This window comes from Pseudophryne corroboree, chromosome 3 (assembly GCF_028390025.1).
Source record: "Pseudophryne corroboree isolate aPseCor3 chromosome 3, aPseCor3.hap2, whole genome shotgun sequence".
NCBI lineage: Eukaryota > Metazoa > Chordata > Amphibia > Anura > Myobatrachidae > Pseudophryne > Pseudophryne corroboree.
The window spans coordinates 746,109,892-746,129,490 of NC_086446.1; the positions used below are offsets into that span (position 1 = coordinate 746,109,892).

At 42.7% G+C, this 19,599-nt stretch overlaps 1 protein-coding gene across 5 annotated transcripts in view; it reads right to left on the reverse strand.

Annotated features, from left to right (window-relative positions):
• GOLGA7B (golgin A7 family member B) overlaps nucleotides 1-19,599 on the reverse strand; it is a 688,836-nt gene that overhangs the window by 123,604 nt on the left and 545,633 nt on the right. Inside the window, exon 1 of one of the 5 annotated variants that reach the window (XM_063962309.1) lies at nucleotides 8,458-8,917. The exons of the other annotated variants lie outside the window; for them this stretch is intronic. Within the exon in view, the coding sequence (XP_063818379.1) occupies nucleotides 8,458-8,466 (9 nt within the window). The 5' untranslated portion in view covers nucleotides 8,467-8,917. Of the gene's footprint in view, nucleotides 1-8,457; nucleotides 8,918-19,599 lie in introns of those variants that run through there. 5 annotated transcript variants of the gene reach the window in all.

Consider the following 19,599-nt stretch of genomic DNA (forward strand, 5'->3'; position numbering starts at 1 on the left):
GTCAAGAACCCTTCAGTCATTCCCCTCCAAGCAGGTACATTTGTGCCTGTTTATCAGCTACTTTGGGATGCCTTCTGCATCAATATGCCCCAACTGTACTTTGGCCGCATCTACAAGTCCCCTCCAACCCCTTTTCAGGCCTCATTGATGCAGGGACTAGTACTGTAGGTACTTAGGGGGTCTATGTACTAAACATTGGAGAGAGATAAAGTGATGAGAGATAAAGTACCAACCAATCAGCTCCTAACTGTCTGTGTTTGAAAAATGAGAGGAGCTAGTTGGTACTTTCTCTGTCCACTGTATCTCCCTTCAAAGCTTAGTACATAGGCCCTCATTCCGAGATGATTGCACCAACCAACTTTTTGCTGCTGGTGCGATCAACTAATCTCCGCCTATGGGGGAGTGTATTTTAGCATAGCAGGGCTGCGATCGCTTGTGCAGCCCTGCTATGCTAAAAAAGTTTCACACAAAACAAGACCAGCCCTGGACATACTTACCCTGTGCGACGGGTCCAGCGTTGATGGTCACGGCTTTGACATCAGATATCCGCCCTCCGTTCACCTGAACATGCCTGCGTTTTTCTTACCACTCCCCGAAAATGGCTTCAAACGGTCAGTTGACGCCCCGGAACGCCATCCTGCTGTCAATCTTCTTGCGGTCACCGCTGCGACCGCTTTCATCGCTGTCAGCGGCGTTGCCCGGCGACGGATGTTGCCGGGCAATGACGCCCATGCGCATTCCAGACCCGATCACACCGCTGCAAAGAAGTGCAGCATGCGATCGGGTCGGAATGAGGGCCATAGGCCCCTACATGAGTCGTTCGGGCAAAAGAAGCGCAACATAACTTGTATTGCATGCACACTTAGGGGTACATTTACTAAGATTCGTATTTTCCAGAATCATGTCCAAGTTCAATCACGAATGACATCGACAGTGTAAAATTGCAACTTTTTGAATTGATTACGATGGATTTACTAAGCTGTCGTATTCGGGTTTTTCTTTTCTTCCGATGTCGATGTCATTCGTGGTTTTTTACCTATTTTTACGGCAGTGATTAGCAAAACACTGCCGACTTTTTTTACAATCAATCTCGGCCGGATCTGTGTGATCCGTGCTGGGGTATATATTTTTTTTTTTTTTTAATTAAACACTGTAAAATAATAAAAAAAAAATGCGTGGGGTCCCCCCTCCTAAGCATAACCAGCCTCGGGCTCTTTGAGCCGATCCTGGTTGCAAAAATATGGGGGGAAAAATGACAGGGGTTCCCCCATATTTAAGCAACCAGCATCGGGCTCTGCGCCTGGTCCTGGTCCCAAAAATACGGGAGACAAAAAGAGTAGGGGTCCCCCGTATTTTTAAAACCAGCACCGGGCTCCACTAGCTGGACAGATAATGCCACAGCCGGGGGTCACTTTTATATAGTGCCCTGCGGCCGTGGCATCAAAAATCCAACTAGTCACCCCTGGCCGGGGTACCCTGGGGGAGTGGGGACCCCTTCAATCAAGGGGTCCCCCCCCCCCCAGCCACCCAAGGGCCAGGGGTGAAGCCCGAGGCTGTCCCCCCCCATCCAATGGGCTGCGGATGGGGAGGCTGATAGCCTTTGTTGTAAAAGAAAAGATATTGTTTTTAGTAGCAGTACTACAAGGCCCAGCAAGCCTCCCCCGCATGCTGGTACTTGGAGAACCACAAGTACCAGCATGCGGCGGAAAAACGGGCCCGCTGGTACCTGTAGTACTACTACTAAAAAAATACCCAAAAAAAGACAAGACACACACACCGTGAAAGTATAATTTTATTACATACATACACACATACATACATACTTACCTTAAGTTCCCACGCAGGTCGGTCCTCTTCTCCAGTAGAATCCAAGGGGTACCTGTTGAAGAAATTATACTCACGAGATCCAGGGGTCCAGGCTCCTCGGGAAATCCAGGGGTAATCCACGTACTTGACAAAAAAAACAAAACGGTGTCCCGACCACGAACTGAAAGGGGACCCATGTTTGCACATGGGTCACCTTTCCACGAATGCCAGAAACCCACTTTGACTTCTGTCTAAGTGGGTTTCTTCAGCCAATCAGGGAGCGCCACGTTGTAGCACTCTCCTGATCAGCTGTGTGGTCCTGTCCTCACTGACAGGCAGCACACGGCAGTGTTACAATGTAGCGCCTATGCGCTACATTGTAACCAATGATGGGAACTTTCAGCTCAGCGGTGACGTCACTTTAGGTCAACCGCAGGGCAGAAAGTTCCCATCATTGGTTACAATGTAGCGCATAGGCGCTACATTGTAACACTGCCGTGTGCTGCCTGTCAGTGAGGACAAGAGCACACAGCTGATCAGGAGAGTGCTACAACGTGGCGCTCCCTGATTGGCTGCAGAAACCCACTTAGACAGAAGTCAAAGTGGGTTTCTGGCATTCGTGGAAAGGTGACCCATGTGCAAACATGGGTCCCCTTTCAGTTCGTGGTCGGGACACCGTTTTTTTTTTTTGTCAAGTACGTGGATTACCCCTGGATTTCCCGAGGAGCCTGGACCCCTGGATCTCGTGAGTATAATTTCTTCAACAGGTACCCCTTGGATTCTACTGGAGAAGAGGACCGACCTGCGTGGGAACTTAAGGTAAGTATGTATGTATGTGTGTATGTATGTAATAAAATTATACTTTCACGGTGTGTGTGTCTTGTCTTTTTTTGGGTATTTTTTTAGTAGTAGTACTACAGGTACCAGCGGGCCCGTTTTTCCGCCGCATGCTGGTACTTGTGGTTCTCCAAGTACCAGCATGCGGGGGAGGCTTGCTGGGCCTTGTAGTACTGCTACTAAAAACAATATCTTTTCTTTTACAACAAAGGCTATCAGCCTCCCCATCCGCAGCCCATTGGATGGGGGGGGACAGCCTCGGGCTTCACCCCTGGCCCTTGGGTGGCTGGGGGGGGGGACCCCTTGATTGAAGGGGTCCCCACTCCCCCAGGGTACCCCGGCCAGGGGTGACTAGTTGGATTTTTGATGCCACGGCCGCAGGGCACTATATCAAAGTGACCCCCGGCTGTGGCATTATCTGTCCAGCTAGTGGAGCCCGGTGCTGGTTTTAAAAATACGGGGGACCCCTACTCTTTTTGTCCCCCGTATTTTTGGAACCAGGACCAGGCGCAGAGCCCGATGCTGGTTGCTTAAATATGGGGGAACCCCTGTCAATTTTTTCCCCATATTTCTGCAACCAGGATCGGCTCAAAGAGCCCGAGGCTGGTTATGCTTAGGAGGGGGGACCCCACGCAATTTTTTTTTATAAAATAACAACTTTCCCACCCCTTCCCACTGATATACATGCACGGATCTCATGGATCCCTGCATGCCTATCCAATCACGGAAAAAAAAAGTAGGTCTGTTTTTTTTTAGCACTTTTTTACGAGTTGTAATTTTTCACGGCAGTGTTTGTTTGTTTTTTGCTTTGCACTTCTTAGTAAATGACCGAGATTCATACTTAAACAGCCGCGTTTTGACCGATGGTGTATTCATTCGTAATTTTTTACCTGAACTTGCAAAAAATTACGAATGCCCTCATCACTGCCGTGATTAGTGCTTAGTAAATTACCGAGATGACACTTTGATGAAAAAACGGCATCTCGGTCAAAATCGGGAGCTTAGTAAATTTCCCCCTTAGAAAAGATTATTGGGGGAAAAAGCTGCGACTTGCATTTACATCAAACTCTGAATGAGGTCCCTGATGTACATTAAGGGGTAAATTTACTAAGATGGGAGTTCTATTTAAGATGGGATGTTACCCATAGTAACCAATCAGATTCCAGGTATTATCTTCTAGAAGGTGCTAGAGAAATGAGAAGTAGAATTAGTTGCTATGGGCAACATCCCATGTTAAGTAGATCTCCCATCTTAGTAAATTTACCCCAAAGTGTATGGCAATCTAATAGATGTATTTGCACACTTAACAAAATTAGATGCTGCAAATCCACATCTCTAAGTAGTAAATGATGTTATATCTGTACAAGTGCAGGAATGTTCTGATATATGTTGATAGTTTTATGGATCATTTTGTCAATTTAAAATACTGGAAAGATGTGTTGTTCTGGTAAATGAATGCAGAGCACTGGAAGTATGGCTGGTTGCTCTGATAAATTAGCTACACTAGGTCTCGATGCCCCGAGGCTGAGTCAAACACTCCCAATGAGCGAGACTTCCAACTGCATTATTCCTATACCTTTACTTTACTGGTTGCCTGGATATAAGAAAAAATGCATTTGAGTAATGGATATAAGGATTAGATACTGTATATAAGTGTTGTAGATGTGTCCCTGTGTGTGTTTTCTTTTTGCGTGGATCTAACCATTGTGTGTATTGTATCTGTAGTGATCCTCTGTACCATGTGTGCATACATTCTGTAGACAGGTCCACTTTGGTGGGTTGGACATGACTTTGTGTTGGGAAGTGTTTGTAAAGAATGCAGTGAGGTCATGGTCCAAGGGTATGGGAAGTGGAAGTGCTGTGTGTGTGTGTGTGTGTGTGTGTGTGTGTGTGTGTGTGTGTGTGTGTGTGTGTATGTTTAGTGTACTAATACAATTTTTTTTAAGGCAACTATTTTTTATTGAAAAAATATTGCAGTAGAAGTCATATGAAATGTGAAACACAAAAACATATACAATTCAAAGCATACAGCATATAATACTGTACATCTCAGCGGAGGGAAGTAAGAGCAACACAAGGGGAAAATGAATGAGGGTGGGGGGGGGGGGGGGGGTGGAATTAACCAAGAAGAGTGCATACTATATAGTGTACTAATATTATTTTAAAGAAAAATATTGATAAGATCTAATTGATGCACTGAATGTATGAAGGTTTACATTTGGGAGGTGTTTGTGTTATCTGTTACAGCGCCAACACTGGAGATTACAGTGGCAGATGACCATGGCATTATACACATTTAAAGATCAGGGTACAATTGGTCCAGAAGCTCATTGGACTCTAGTTATATGACTGACTAAAACCAGATGCATTGTACATGAAGCATGCAGGTGTTCAATCTGTGACAGTGAGATATAACCTTGACCCACACAAATGGAGCTCTAAAAGCTCTCTGTTTTTCTATAAATAGGGGGGTAGATAATCCTGTTTTTTCTGTAAATAGCAGTTTAATGTAAAGGTTTTCTAATTTTATGCTTTCTGGAACTATTCAATGAGTACAACACAGCTGCTAATAATAATAATTATAATGGTACCCTGTTAAAATGTCAGGCTCCCAAGCATGAGTCACAGGAATGAACCAAAGCCCTTTCCCCTTATGTATAATTCTCAGATACATTGAATACTGTACATGTCCTCCCACTCATACCACCAAAATAGAACTATTCTCACTCCACTCAGGATCACCCACATTATTTTATTTGCTGACACTGTTGTGTGCTGTGAAAATTACTCATATTGTAAGTGCTAATAGATGAGAATCAGAACACTTAGAGGAATACAGACATAAATAGGTCCCTGGCTTTTAAGAACATCCTCTCTATATGTCTTCTTCTGAAGGTGGCCAAATCTGGGCTACTGAATATCAGAATGCTATTTGGCTGGATTCATAAGAAAATAATGTTTATTTCTGTTGAAACTGGAAGATGTGGCTCAGTGTAAAAATGATTTAATCTATTCTGTGCACATGCTGTTTGTCTGCTGTTTCCTGGAGGCTATTAAAGACAAATGAGATAGATGCAATATGATTTCTGTGGATAAACAACATCTGACTAAGAGACATAACTGCTACTTCTGCCCAAGGGAACAACTTTAATATTCACCATCATGATATGTATAGAAAAATTAATAAATGTTAGGACACATTTTTGCCACATACATATACACTCGCTTGGTTGGCTTACTGTCAAATACTTGTCAACTGTATTTATTCTTCTGTACCACAAGACATGTGGTTAACAGGTCACCTACTTGTATGTGTGTTACCCTTGGTAAAATGCATTAAAAATAAACCAAATAAAACAAATTGAGGAATTACTGCAAGCCATTAGAACAAAGATAAATAATATTGTGCTGGGGAAATGAATGTTTATTTTCAGGTTTATTGATATAAAGGTCAAAGTAAATCATTTGAAATTGTTACTTTGGTTCTTGAAGCAAAAGTAAGATTGAGCTAGAGAACCAATATATATATTTATGGAACCCAGAAATCCTACTATGGTAACTGCCCCATTCAATTATACTCAACTACAATGATTATCCTGAAATCTAACAGACATACTGCAGTCTGAGCTGGATTAGTCATTTGGAGCCTGAAGGATTACCATTTATTGAGTTACAACTTGTAAATGTGTAATTGATAGGACAAGACACTCAGTTACTTCGCATTTCTCGGAGAAGTATAAATAAAATTAAGGAAATTGGCACTTGATAAAATGAAACAGAACTGTACTTCACAATGTCTGTCTATTATCAATAATTGGATACAGGGAATGATTTACTAATATGGAATATATGTCTTTCACTGTATGTTCATGTAATTTCTTTTAAACGACGAAGAACACTAGGTGGCTAAGCAATTGGGTAACTTCCTAAAATCAAAAATTACGTATTTTTCTTCATGTAATGTATAGGATGGAGGCAATTCAATATACTGTACGTGTATTTTTCAATCATTGCAAACTGCATAAAAACAGTTGTTAGAGAGTAACCAGGGTTGGACTGGCCCACAGGGGTACAGGGGAAACCAGCGGTGGGCCCTACTGTCTGGGGCCCCACCCTCTCCTTTAGGGATCAGGTTTCAGACTGTACTGTTACTAATCTAGTACATTATCTTGCATGCACTACAGTATTTACTGTATATATTTATCTAGGGGACCAACACTTGCAAAATGGTTAGGAAAACCAATGTGGTGGCTGGGCACACACCCTCTAGAGGCTGGCCACACCCTTAAACATGGGCGCCTACCACTGAATTCCCCCGGTGGGCCCTACATGCCCCAGTCCGACACTGAGAGTAACATTAATATTTTGTATGTCTACTGCAATAAAAAGTTCTGAAGTTTTCTTAGCCATGTTTTATACAGAAGGGTCAAGTCAATAACTGCAATGCATCGGTTGCTGTGTTCAGGCACAACTCTATGGAAATAGGATGACACTTAGGGATTAATCCAAATAAGAGTAATGGGGGCAATTGCTTTTGCGATGGCGTAGAAATGCTAGCAACAGCACTACAATTCACCCCCCACCTTGCGGCCCAATCTCACCTTGGACTCATGGATTATTGTACACAACACTATGTGACTACGAACAAAAATCCACAGGTCTGGCAGTACAGCTTTACTTACTCGCACCACAAATGAACTCGCGGTTAACTGGATTAACCCTTCAGAGTAGTAAAGAACAACAGGAAATAGGGACAAAACTCAATCAAAGTGTGAGGGAGAAAGAGAAGAATAATACTAAAGCGATTAATTAGGTCATTAAAAGTTATATCTGCACTGTGTCAAATCAAACTGATGTAATAAACATTAGTTGGTATCTCTGAAAAACAAATGCGCATTGTAAGGTACAAATTATAAAGCAAAAAAAAATCTAAACACGTGAGGGTGAGATATACTGTAACACATCTCATAGCCTTTAGCTATGTTTAAAATGAATCACAAAAGCAACACATTTTACAATATTTCAGGAACATACAAGAAGCAAAGCTTCTGTGTGTTTATTCAAATTAACATTTAGGGAAAAGTTCCATTCTAACCATAATGTTTAAACAAAAGTTAGTAAAATAACTTGGTTTGTGCGTCAGATAGTAAACAAGGTGTGAATTCCTGGCCTTTCAGATAGACCACAGGTTCTCAAACTCAGTCCTCAGGACCCCACACGGTTCATATTTTGCAGGTCACCTGTAGGTTTTTAAAATGTGACAGTTGGTGATACACAGTGCAGCTGCCGGGTGACATGGAAAACGTGAACCGTGTGGGGTCCTGAGGACCGAGTTTGAGAACCACTGAGATAGACGGTATTACTGCTCTGTGTGTCCATTTCTTGGTGTGGGCACATGCAAACCAAGTCTATACATATATAAACCACTGGACCAGCTGCACATTCAAAAAAAAAGTGCCCCAAGTGAAACAAAGCGGTGTGAATGTTGCACTTTACTGAAATAAAATAATCATCAATAAAAGATATTAATGCTTTTCTCTACAATATTAGGTGCTAGTATTATAAGTGTTACATGATTGAATTAATACTGCCAATATCTCAGCAAATAGCTACTTGTCTGGGGATCCAGCTATATTCCATATACTGTACTGATTAAACTAGGACCATGAGACAGGAATAGAGGAGTTACAACTTTGAATACACTGTGCAAACCATGTCATGTTGCTATTAGAATAGATAGGCAGTGCTCCTGCAGATAACTACACCCCAGCCAAAAGAGAGAGAAAAAACACACAAGGCACTGGGACTTCTTACCTCGGCCATGTTTTGCGCAGGTCTGATGCACAGATAGGGAAACCTTCAGGTCCAGTGCAGGATCCGGGCGAGATAAGGCTTCCAACTCTCCTATGAGCCCGGTTCGTGTGATACTTTGATTGATGAAAGCTGTAGATTGTCTTCCTTGTGACTTGATGGCTCACACTGTCTGGGATTTAAACGGCTTTGTGTTGGATGCTTACCCGGGGATCTGACGCTCTGGGGCTGATGTGGGGGGAGAGAGAGAGACACAGCTCCCTGCACACCCGGGATGATCCGGCGACGCCTCTGTCCGTGGTGCTGAAAGGGACTGAGCCGCGATCAGCCTGCCGGGTCGCTGTCCGCGGTGCTGAAGCGGCTGGCCGTGCTCTCCTTGCCCTGTCCGCGGTGCTGAAATGTAAAGGCTCCACTAGTGACAGCCAAGAACATCCGCACTGTCTCGTGCAGGGCTTGGAGTATCCGTGGGAGGAGACTGGGAATCTGCATGCTACAGTCTGACACCTATATGACACGTCAGCTGACTCCTAAATATAGGCAGGGATCAAACACATAGGGTGGCAGATAATGCCATTGAGATTTTTAGAAGGTTTACATGTGAAACAGTGCTCACAGTAAATCATGTCAATCATATATATATATATATATATATATATATATATACACACATACATACATATAATGTATTTATATGTGTATGTATATATATATATATATATATATATATATATATAATAGATATTGAGTAGATTTTTTACAGGAAGTGACACACATGTGTCTCAGTATATTTCTGAAGATCTCAAGTTAAGAAGCTGGAAAGGTAGACACAGGTGTAATAATGGAGGGCATGTCTATAAATACAGAATATAAATGGAATGTAAGGAAGTGAGCTGCTTATGGAATATAAATAGTTTGCTATATAGGCTATAAGAATGTCTTGCAGCATACATGCCACTGCCTATTTTTTTGTGTGCATTAATTTATTAACATTTATGTAGTGCAAACATGTTCTGCAGTGCTTATAGAAAATATTTAATCATTCACATCATTCCCTAACACTATGGAGCTTATTATCTATATTCCCTACCGTGATCAGTATGATATCCCGGCTGTCGGGATCCCGGTAGTCAGAAGATGAATGCTGGGATCCCAACAGCCTGAAAACTGGTGGCGAGCAACTGCATGTCCCCTTGCGGGCTCGCTGCACTCACCATGCTTCAGGACCTATGGTGACCTTAGGTCGTCACGGGATTATATTTCCCCTTAGGTGGTGGCATGGATCCAGATAACTGGCAAATCGAATGCCTCCCTCCCTACCGTGTGTACACATACTGTATATACACTAGGGTTCTTTTTTTTTGTCAGAGGCCAATTAACCTGCCAGTACTGTATGTTTTTGTATTGTGGGTGGAAACTGGTGTACCTGGAGAAAACCCACATAAACATACTGTAGGAAGACACCATGCTACCTGTCATCACTATGGGGCCTAATTCAGACCTAATCGCAGCAGCAAACTTTTTCTCTAATGGGCAAAACCATGTGCACTGCAGGGGGGCAGATATAACATGTTCAGAGAGAGTTAGATTTGGGTGTAGTGTGTTCAAACTGAAATCTAAATTGCAGTGCAAAAATAAAGCAGCCAGTATTTACCCTGCACAGAAACAATATAACCCACCCAAATCTAACTCTCTCTGCACATGTTATATATATTAACAAAATAATTGTTAACAATAACCAATTCATAAGATAAAAAAGTCACCAAATCAATAAAAATAAATATAAATAATTCATACAACAGTATTCATAAAAAAAAACCCATCATATACAGTGATGTGAAAAGGGTTTCTACCCTTCCTGATTTCTTCTATTTATACTACTTTGTCACACTTAATTATTCAAATGGTCAAACAAACTTGAATATATGACAAAAAAACAGAGTAAACACAAAATACAGTTTTCAAATGATCCTTTCATTTATTGAAGGAAAAAAGTTATCCAACACCAGCTGGCCCTGTGTAAAATAGTAATTGCCCCCTTAGTTACTCATTCAACCAATGAACCAAATGTAATTTATAATTGGGATCAATTAGACTAGACACAATCAGACATGATTACTGACAGGCCTGTTGAATCTAGACATCACTAAAATAGAACCGTTCATGCATTGTGAAGTTGGCTTCAAGGTCTCAACAAGCAGAAAACAGCCTACAATTCCAGAAGGGATGAGAAAGACATTTAAACATATCAGCCTGGAAAGGGTTATAAAACAATTTCTAATGTTCTGGGACTCCAGCGAACCACAGTAAGAACTATTAACTATTATCTCCAAATGGAGAAAACATGAAACAGTAGTGAATCTTCCCAGGAGTGCAAGCTTACCAAATTTCCTCCAATACTCATCAATGACTCATTCAGGAAGTCACAAAAGAACCCAGACAAACATCTAAGGAACTGCAGGCCTTGCTCACCTCAGCTAATATCAGCATTTATGATTCCACCATAAGAAAGAGACTAGGCAAAAGTGGTATTCATGGGAGAGTTCCAAGACAAAAAACACTGTTTACCAAGAAGAACATATAGGTTTAGTCTCACATTTGGCAAAAAACACTTTGACAACCCCCAAGCCTAATGGGCTGATGTTCTGTGGACTGATGAGTTACAAAATTGACACTCAAGCACAATTGGATTATGCAGCAAGACAATGATCTGAAGCACAAGGGCAAGTCCACTTTTGAATGGCTCAAAATAAACAAAATGAAAGTTCTGAAGGGGACTAGTCAAATTCCTGACTTGAATTCCATAGTTGATGTGGCAGGACCTTAAACAGACAGTTCATGCTTTAAAATTCTCCAATGTGACTGAATGAAAGCAATTCTGGAAAGAAGAGCAGTCCGAAATTCCTCAATAGTGATGTGAAAGACTTATCTCCAGTTATTGGAACCATTTGGTTGCATTTGATTTGTTGCTGCTAAAGATGGCACAACCAGATATTAAGTTTAGGGGCAATCCATATTTTTACATTGGTGACATACTGTAGGTGTAGGATAACTTTTTTCATTCAATAAATGAAATAGTCTATTTAAAACTATATTTTGGGATAAGGCAGGTTGATTTTGTCTTATACTCCATTTTGTTTGCAGATCTGAATACAAATAAAGTGTGACAAATATGCAAAAATTGAAGGAATCAGGAAGCAAGGGGGCAACTATTGTCACACCACTGTATCTAAACTACAGTACCTAACAAGATGTTGACGATATAAATCTAGACCATAAAGATGGGTCCACGTTTATCTTGACCTTTAATAGGATTAACTGAGACTGGGCAGTCGGACTTAAACCCCTGCTGTAATGATTTAATCCCCGGCTGTATTGTTCTCTGTATTGTATTGCAGCTGAGAACAATAGATGAAGGGTTTATGTTAATAAACCATGTTGTGCCTAGGCGCAGCAAACTAGCCAAGATAACCGTGGACCCATCTGTATAAGACAAATATAGCAGTCCACCAATCTTGTAAATGTGCAAACTTAATACATCAAAAGTAATAGTCAAGCATGAGATGCTCCAAAAGAGAACATGTCTACGATAATCCAACCTGAATGTTTACAACAGAAATATGGATGATAATAATCTGACAATAGAAAAAGTACAACAGTATACATAAAAACATAGATACATAGGGGTATATTCAATTGAAGTCGGATCCATTCCAACATTTATTTGTCGGAATGGATCCGACCAGGGCCACTGAATGCCATCTCCATTCAACTTTATAAAAACTCGAATTGAGATGCGGGAGCTGAGAAGGGGGAGAGCCGCGGGCAGACGAGGGAGCGCAGCGCTACAGCAGTGGCTACAGCAGCATAGCCGGAGGATGTGTCACAGCCGCCGCTCACAGCAGCGCCCACCTGGCTCCAGCAAGCGAGGTCTTGCTTGCTGGAGTCGGGTGAATGCTGCTGTGAGCGGAGGATGTGACACATCCTCCGGCTACACTGCTATAGCCGCTGCTGTAGCGCTGCTCTCCCCCGTCTGCCTGCGGATCTCCCCCGTCTCCTCCTCATCTCCTCCTCTCCCCGTCTTTGCTCCCGCATCTCAATTCGACTTTTTTTTAAAGTTGAATTGAGATGGTCGAAAAGGGGGCCAAAACCGACGGCAGCTTTCAACTTCAATTGAATATACCCCATAACATTTGACGACAGATAAAAACCACTAGGCCCATCTAGTCTGCCCATGTACATGCACAAACTAGGGTTAATTATTGTTAATTATTGTTAGGAGCCAATTACCCTACCAGTATACTGTATTTTTGGATTGTGGGAAGAAACTGGAGTACCCGGAGTAAACCCACGCAAGCACGGTACAAATATATAAACTCCAAACAGGTCCATGGTGGGATTTGAACCCATGACCTCAATGCTGCCCTATAAACAGTTTGATTAGCGTTGCCAGAAACATACAGAGCAGCTGTACCAAGGATTAGGGCATAATCAGCAATAGCGCTCCTATACAGACTTGCAATATCTACAAATTAGTGTATACACAGTAGGTCAATAACATAATTCATTTAGACTGCAGCTTAGTTTGAATGTTCACACAGCGTGGTATAATTTGTGCACTTTAATTTCTATAGTCCAATGTATTTGATCAAACAGAGCAAAATTTAAACTTCAGTAGCCCTTGTTGTAATATGATTTTCCAACAAACTATCATTAGATTGAATAAATTATGTTCTGTTAGAAGCAGTGTATAATACCAAGTCTGAGATAATTTTAAAAATAAAGGTATTTTACTTAGGGGTATATTCAATTTAAGTCGAAAGCTGCCGTCTGTCGAAAAGACGGCAGTTTTCGACTTTTTTAGGTCGGAAGGGGTTCCGACCTATTTAATCTAACCCCAAATGATTCGACAAATCAAGGAATTCGACTTGTCGAAAAGCACGTGGATCGGCGGAATAGCTGCCGATCCGCGTGCTTGTGTCGAAAACGGTTTTGGCCCCCTTTTCGACCGATGCAGTAGCAGAGACGGGGAGAGCCGCGGGTAGACAGGGAGAGCAGCGCCGGAGGATTTATCACAGCCACCGCTCACAGCAGCATCCACCCGGCTCCAGCAAGCGAGACCTTGCTTGCTGGAGCCGGGTGGACGCTGCCGTGAGCGGCGGCTGTGATGCGGGGAGAGGCAGAGATGGGGGACAGGACTGGGGAGAGCCGCGGGCAGAAGGGGGAGAGCAGTGCTACAGCAGAGGCTATATAGCCGCTGCTGTAGCACTGCTCTCCCCCATCTGCCCGCGGCTCTCCCCCATCTCAGCTCCCACATCTCAATTCGATTTTTTTAAAGTCGAATTGAGAATGCATTGAATAGCCCAGGTCGGATCCATTCCAACAAATGAATGTTGGAATGGATCCGACTTCAATTAAATATACCCCTTAGTGTCAAAGTTTGTTTTTTGTGATTTGCATCATTCGGCATAAGAAACTTGCCAATCAGCCTGGATCACCAACCAAAATGTTGTGGTATGTTTCGTCCTCAATTATCATAAGAACATTGATGTGCTTAGCAAGAGCCGAATTTTGACCTCATGGGGCCCTAGGCAAGATAGCGGTTTGAGGCCCTCCTCCTTCAAACAATCCATAGCACTATATTTTCATTACTAATTGCGAGTGGGATCATAAAAGTACCTTGGTGCATGTGTAGCGCAATTGCAGTATGTGCACAGTCTACCAATTATCTTACAGTTGTATGAACATTGGCATTGCATACAAATCTGAATCAGGCCATATGTCTTTTGGAAGCAGACTTGAAACCGGTGTCACATTTAGAGTAAACTGACCGCCCACATACAGTGGATGAAACCATTTTGTGTCTCCAAATATTTCTAATCCTATCAAAGAACGTCTCTTTACAAAATTGTCACTAGTCCTTATAACTTGATAGCTGCATTCTCAGGATTGTTGGTTCAGGACCTTGTTATTCTTGGGCTGGACAGGATCTAGGTGTATGGATGAGTGTGTAAAGGAGATCAATTCCCCTTTACACAGCAGTTGAAAGCTGTATATTATGGGCCTGTATCTACACAAAGATATTTAGATCTGTAAATCCAGGATGCATAGCTTCCATACCCTAATCCCAACCCTAACTCATCTCTAACGCCAACCCAATCCGCTAAACCCTACAAGACCCTAGTAGCCTATTCCTATCCCAAACTCCTAAACTTAGCCTAATACCCTAACCCAAACCACTACACCAGCTCTAATATCCTACCTATAATGCCCTATCCCAAACCCCTAAACTAACCCTAATACCCTAACCTTAACTTTTTCCCTCTTCGGTAAAAGGTGGATGGCCCTCTCCCCATTGCTCCTTACATACAACACACAATTCGGATCTGAAAGAGTGATAGGGATTAGAAGGTTGCTGCGAGGTGGAATCTGCAGTGGGAGCTGTGGTATGGACACATAGAGCTGGTGGTGTGGTGGGTTAGGGTACATGCATAGTTTTGTGTGCGACTGTGCCCAGCTTAGTGCCTATGACATTTAACGATGGCGAGGAGTCATCACCACAGAAAATGGAGGACTTATCTCTCCCAGGCTGACTGGCACATGGCTTTCATTTGCATTTTCACACTGATAGCATTGGGTGCCTGCTTATTATAACTCTAATATTACTGTGGTGCCAGGGTAATTTCACAAGCTAGACATTGACTGCCCAACAACCCTGCAATTGATAGATGTCGGTATAAGCATACAGGGAGACATGCCTGGCATGGCTTTACACTGAATTTGAGTGGCGCTTTAAAGTTTCAGCTCCAACCTGCTGATCTTCCTTTGGTGAGATGATTGCATGAAAGTATTGGTTTACCTAGTGCCATGTAGGAGCCCAAAGACCTTTCTTCATCCACTATCACAGTCAGTTAGCCAACCAAAACCACAGTGGCCATTCTTAATTTCACTATGCCTTCTAGACTATATTAGCCTTCAGTGGCACCAGCTACAGTATTGCCTGGAAATCAAAGCCACTACATTCCTTTTTCTGCACATACAGATTGAATTCTGGCAGACCTATGGAGAAGACTCTCGTTTTGAAGCATAGGAAAATACTGTCCCTAGTTTATTGTTCACTTCAACTGACAAATACAACCAGTAGAAACAAATGATGTACCACAAACAACTGTTTACCTAGCAAGACCAGTCTAAACCATGCTTTTCTTAAATTAAACAACACAATTTGAGGGAATGGCAAGTCACCTGCAAAGTTTTAACAATTATTGTTAGTGTGCAACCATGAGACCTGAACTCTAAAAACATTTTGCAATTTAATTCTTATTAATACTACTCAGAATTCAACCAATTATGGGGGTAATTCCAAGTTGATCGCAGCAGGAATTTTTTTAGCAGTTGGGCAAAACCACGTGCACTGCAGGGGGGTGCAGATATAACATTTGCAGAGAGAGTTAGATTTGGGTGGGTTATTTTGTTTCTGTGCAGGGTAAATACTGGCTGCTTTATTTTTACACTGCAATTTAGATTGCAGATTGAACTCACCACACCCAAATCTAACTCTCTCTGCACATGTTATATCTAGAGATGAGCGGGTTCGGTTTCTCTGAATCCGAACCCGCCAGAACTTCATGTTTTTTTTCACGGGTCCGAGCGACTCGGATCTTCCCGCCTTGCTCGGTTAACCCGAGCGCGCCCGAACGTCATCATGACGCTGTCGGATTCTCGCGAGGCTCGGATTCTATCGCGAGACTCGGATTCTATATAAGGAGCCGCGCGTCGCCGCCATTTTCACACGTGCATTGAGATTGATAGGGAGAGGACGTGGCTGGCGTCCTCTCCGTTTAGACACTTGATTTACTAATTTTGGGGAGCATTAGGAGTACTCAGTAGTGTACAGTGCAGAGTTTTGCTGATAGTGACCAGTGACCACCACTTTTATTTATAATCCGTTCTCTGCCTGAAAAAAGCGATACACAGCACACAGTGACTCAGTCACATACCATATCTGTGTGCACTGCTCAGGCTCAGGCCAGTGTGCTGCATCATCTATTATCTATATATAATATTATATATATCTGTCTGACTGCTCAGCTCACACAGCTTATAATTGTGGGGGAGACTGGGGAGCACTACTGCAGTGCCAGTTATAGGTTATAGCAGGAGCCAGGAGTACATAATATATTATATAGTGAGTGACCACCAGACACACAGTGCAGTTTATTTAATATATCCGTTCTCTGCCTGAAAAAAGCGATACACACAGTGACTCAGTCAGTCACATACAATATCTGTGTGCACTGCTCAGGCTCAGGCCAGTGTGCTGCATCATCTATATATATTATATATCTGTCTGACTGCTCAGCTCACACAGCTTATAATTGTGGGGGAGACTGGGGAGCACTACTGCAGTGCCAGTTATAGGTTATAGCAGGAGCCAGGAGTACATAATATTATATTAAAATTAAACAGTGCACACTTTTGCTGCAGGAGTGCCACTGCCAGTGTGACTAGTGACCAGTGACCTGACCACCAGTATATAATATTAGTAGTATACTATCTCTTTATCAACCAGTCTATATTAGCAGCAGACGCAGTACAGTGCGGTAGTTCATGGCTGTGGCTACCTCTGTGTCGGCACTCGGCAGCCCGTCCATAATTGTATATACCACCTAACCGTGGTTTTTTTTTCTTTCTTTATACATACATACTAGTTACGAGTATACTATCTCTTTATCAACCAGTCTATATATTAGCAGCAGACACAGTACAGTGCGGTAGTTCACGGCTGTGGCTACCTCTGTGTCGGCACTCGGCAGCCCGTCCATAATTGTATATACCACCTAACCGTGGTTTTTTTTTCTTTCTTTATACATACATACTAGTTACGAGTATACTATCTCTTTATCAACCAGTCTATATTAGCAGCAGACACAGTACAGTGCGGTAGTTCACGGCTGTGGCTACCTCTGTGTCGGCACTCGGCAGCCCGTCCATAATTGTATATACCACCTAACCGTGGTTTTTTTTTCTTTCTTTATACATACATACTAGTTACGAGTATACTATCTCTTTATCAACCAGTCTATATATTAGCAGCAGACACAGTACAGTGCGGTAGTTCACGGCTGTGGCTACCTCTGTGTCGGCACTCGGCAGCCCGTCCATAATTGTATATACCACCTAACCGTGGTTTTTTTTTCTTTCTTTATACATACATACTAGTTACGAGTATACTATCTCTTTATCAACCAGTCTATATATTAGCAGCAGACACAGTACAGTGCGGTAGTTCACGGCTGTGGCTACCTCTGTGTCGGCACTCGGCAGCCCGTCCATAATTGTATATACCACCTAACCGTGGTTTTTTTTTCTTTCTTTATACATACATACTAGTTACGAGTATACTATCTCTTTATCAACCATTCTATATATTAGCAGCAGACACAGTACAGTGCGGTAGTTCACGGCTGTGGCTACCTCTGTGTCGGCACTCGGCAGCCCGTCCATAATTGTATATACCACCTAACCGTGGTTTTTTTTTCTTTCTTTATACATACATACTAGTTACGAGTATACTATCTCTTTATCAACCAGTCTATATATTAGCAGCAGACACAGTACAGTGCGGTAGTTCACGGCTGTGGCTACCTCTGTGTCGGCACTCGGCAGCCCGTCCATAATTGTATATACCACCTAACCGTGGTTTTTTTTTCTTTCTTTATACATACATACTAGTTACGAGTATACTATCTCTTTATCAACCAGTCTATATATTAGCAGCAGACACAGTACAGTGCGGTAGTTCACGGCTGTGGCTACCTCTGTGTCGGCACTCGGCAGCCCGTCCATAATTGTATATACCACCTAACCGTGGTTTTTTTTTCTTTCTTTATACATACATACTAGTTACGAGTATACTATCTCTTTATCAACCAGTCTATATATTAGCAGCAGACACAGTACAGTGCGGTAGTTCACGGCTGTGGCTACCTCTGTGTCGGCACTCGGCAGCCCGTCCATAATTGTATATACCACCTAACCGTGGTTTTTTTTTCTTTCTTTATACATACATACTAGTTACGAGTATACTATCTCTTTATCAACCAGTCTATATATTAGCAGCAGACACAGTACAGTGCGGTAGTTCACGGCTGTGGCTACCTCTGTGTCGGCACTCGGCAGCCCGTCCATAATTGTATATACCACCTAACCGTGGTTTTTTTTTCTTTCTTTATACATACATACTAGTTACGAGTATACTATCTCTTTATCAACCAGTCTATATATTAGCAGCAGACACAGTACAGTGCGGTAGTTCACGGCTGTGGCTACCTCTGTGTCGGCACTCGGCAGCCCGTCCATAATTGTATATACCACCTAACCGTGGTTTTTTTTTCTTTCTTTATACATACATACTAGTTACGAGTATACTATCTCTTTATCAACCAGTCTATATATTAGCAGCAGACACAGTACAGTGCGGTAGTTCACGGCTGTGGCTACCTCTGTGTCGGCACTCGGCAGCCCGTCCATAATTGTATACTAGTATCCAATCCATCCATCTCCATTGTTTACCTGAGGTGCCTTTTAGTTGTGCCTATTAAAATATGGAGAACAAAAATGTTGAGGTTCCAAAATTAGGGAAAGATCAAGATCCACTTCCACCTCGTGCTGAAGCTGCTGCCACTAGTCATGGCCGAGACGATGAAATGCCAGCAACGTCGTCTGCCAAGGCCGATGCCCAATGGCATAGTACAGAGCATGTCAAAACCAAAACACCAAATATCAGTAAAAAAAGGACTCCAAAACCTAAAATAAAATTGTCGGAGGAGAAGCGTAAACTTGCCAATATGCCATTTACCACACGGAGTGGCAAGGAACGGCTGAGGCCCTGGCCTATGTTCATGGCTAGTGGTTCAGCTTCACATGAGGATGGAAGCACTCAGCCTCTCGCTAGAAAACTGAAAAGACTCAAGCTGGCAAAAGCACCGCAAAGAACTGTGCGTTCTTTGAAATCCCAAATCCACAAGGAGAGTCCAATTGTGTCGGTTGCGATGCCTGACCTTCCCAACACTGGACGTGAAGAGCATGCGCCTTCCACCATTTGCACGCCCCCTGCAAGTGCTGGAAGGAGCACCCGCAGTCCAG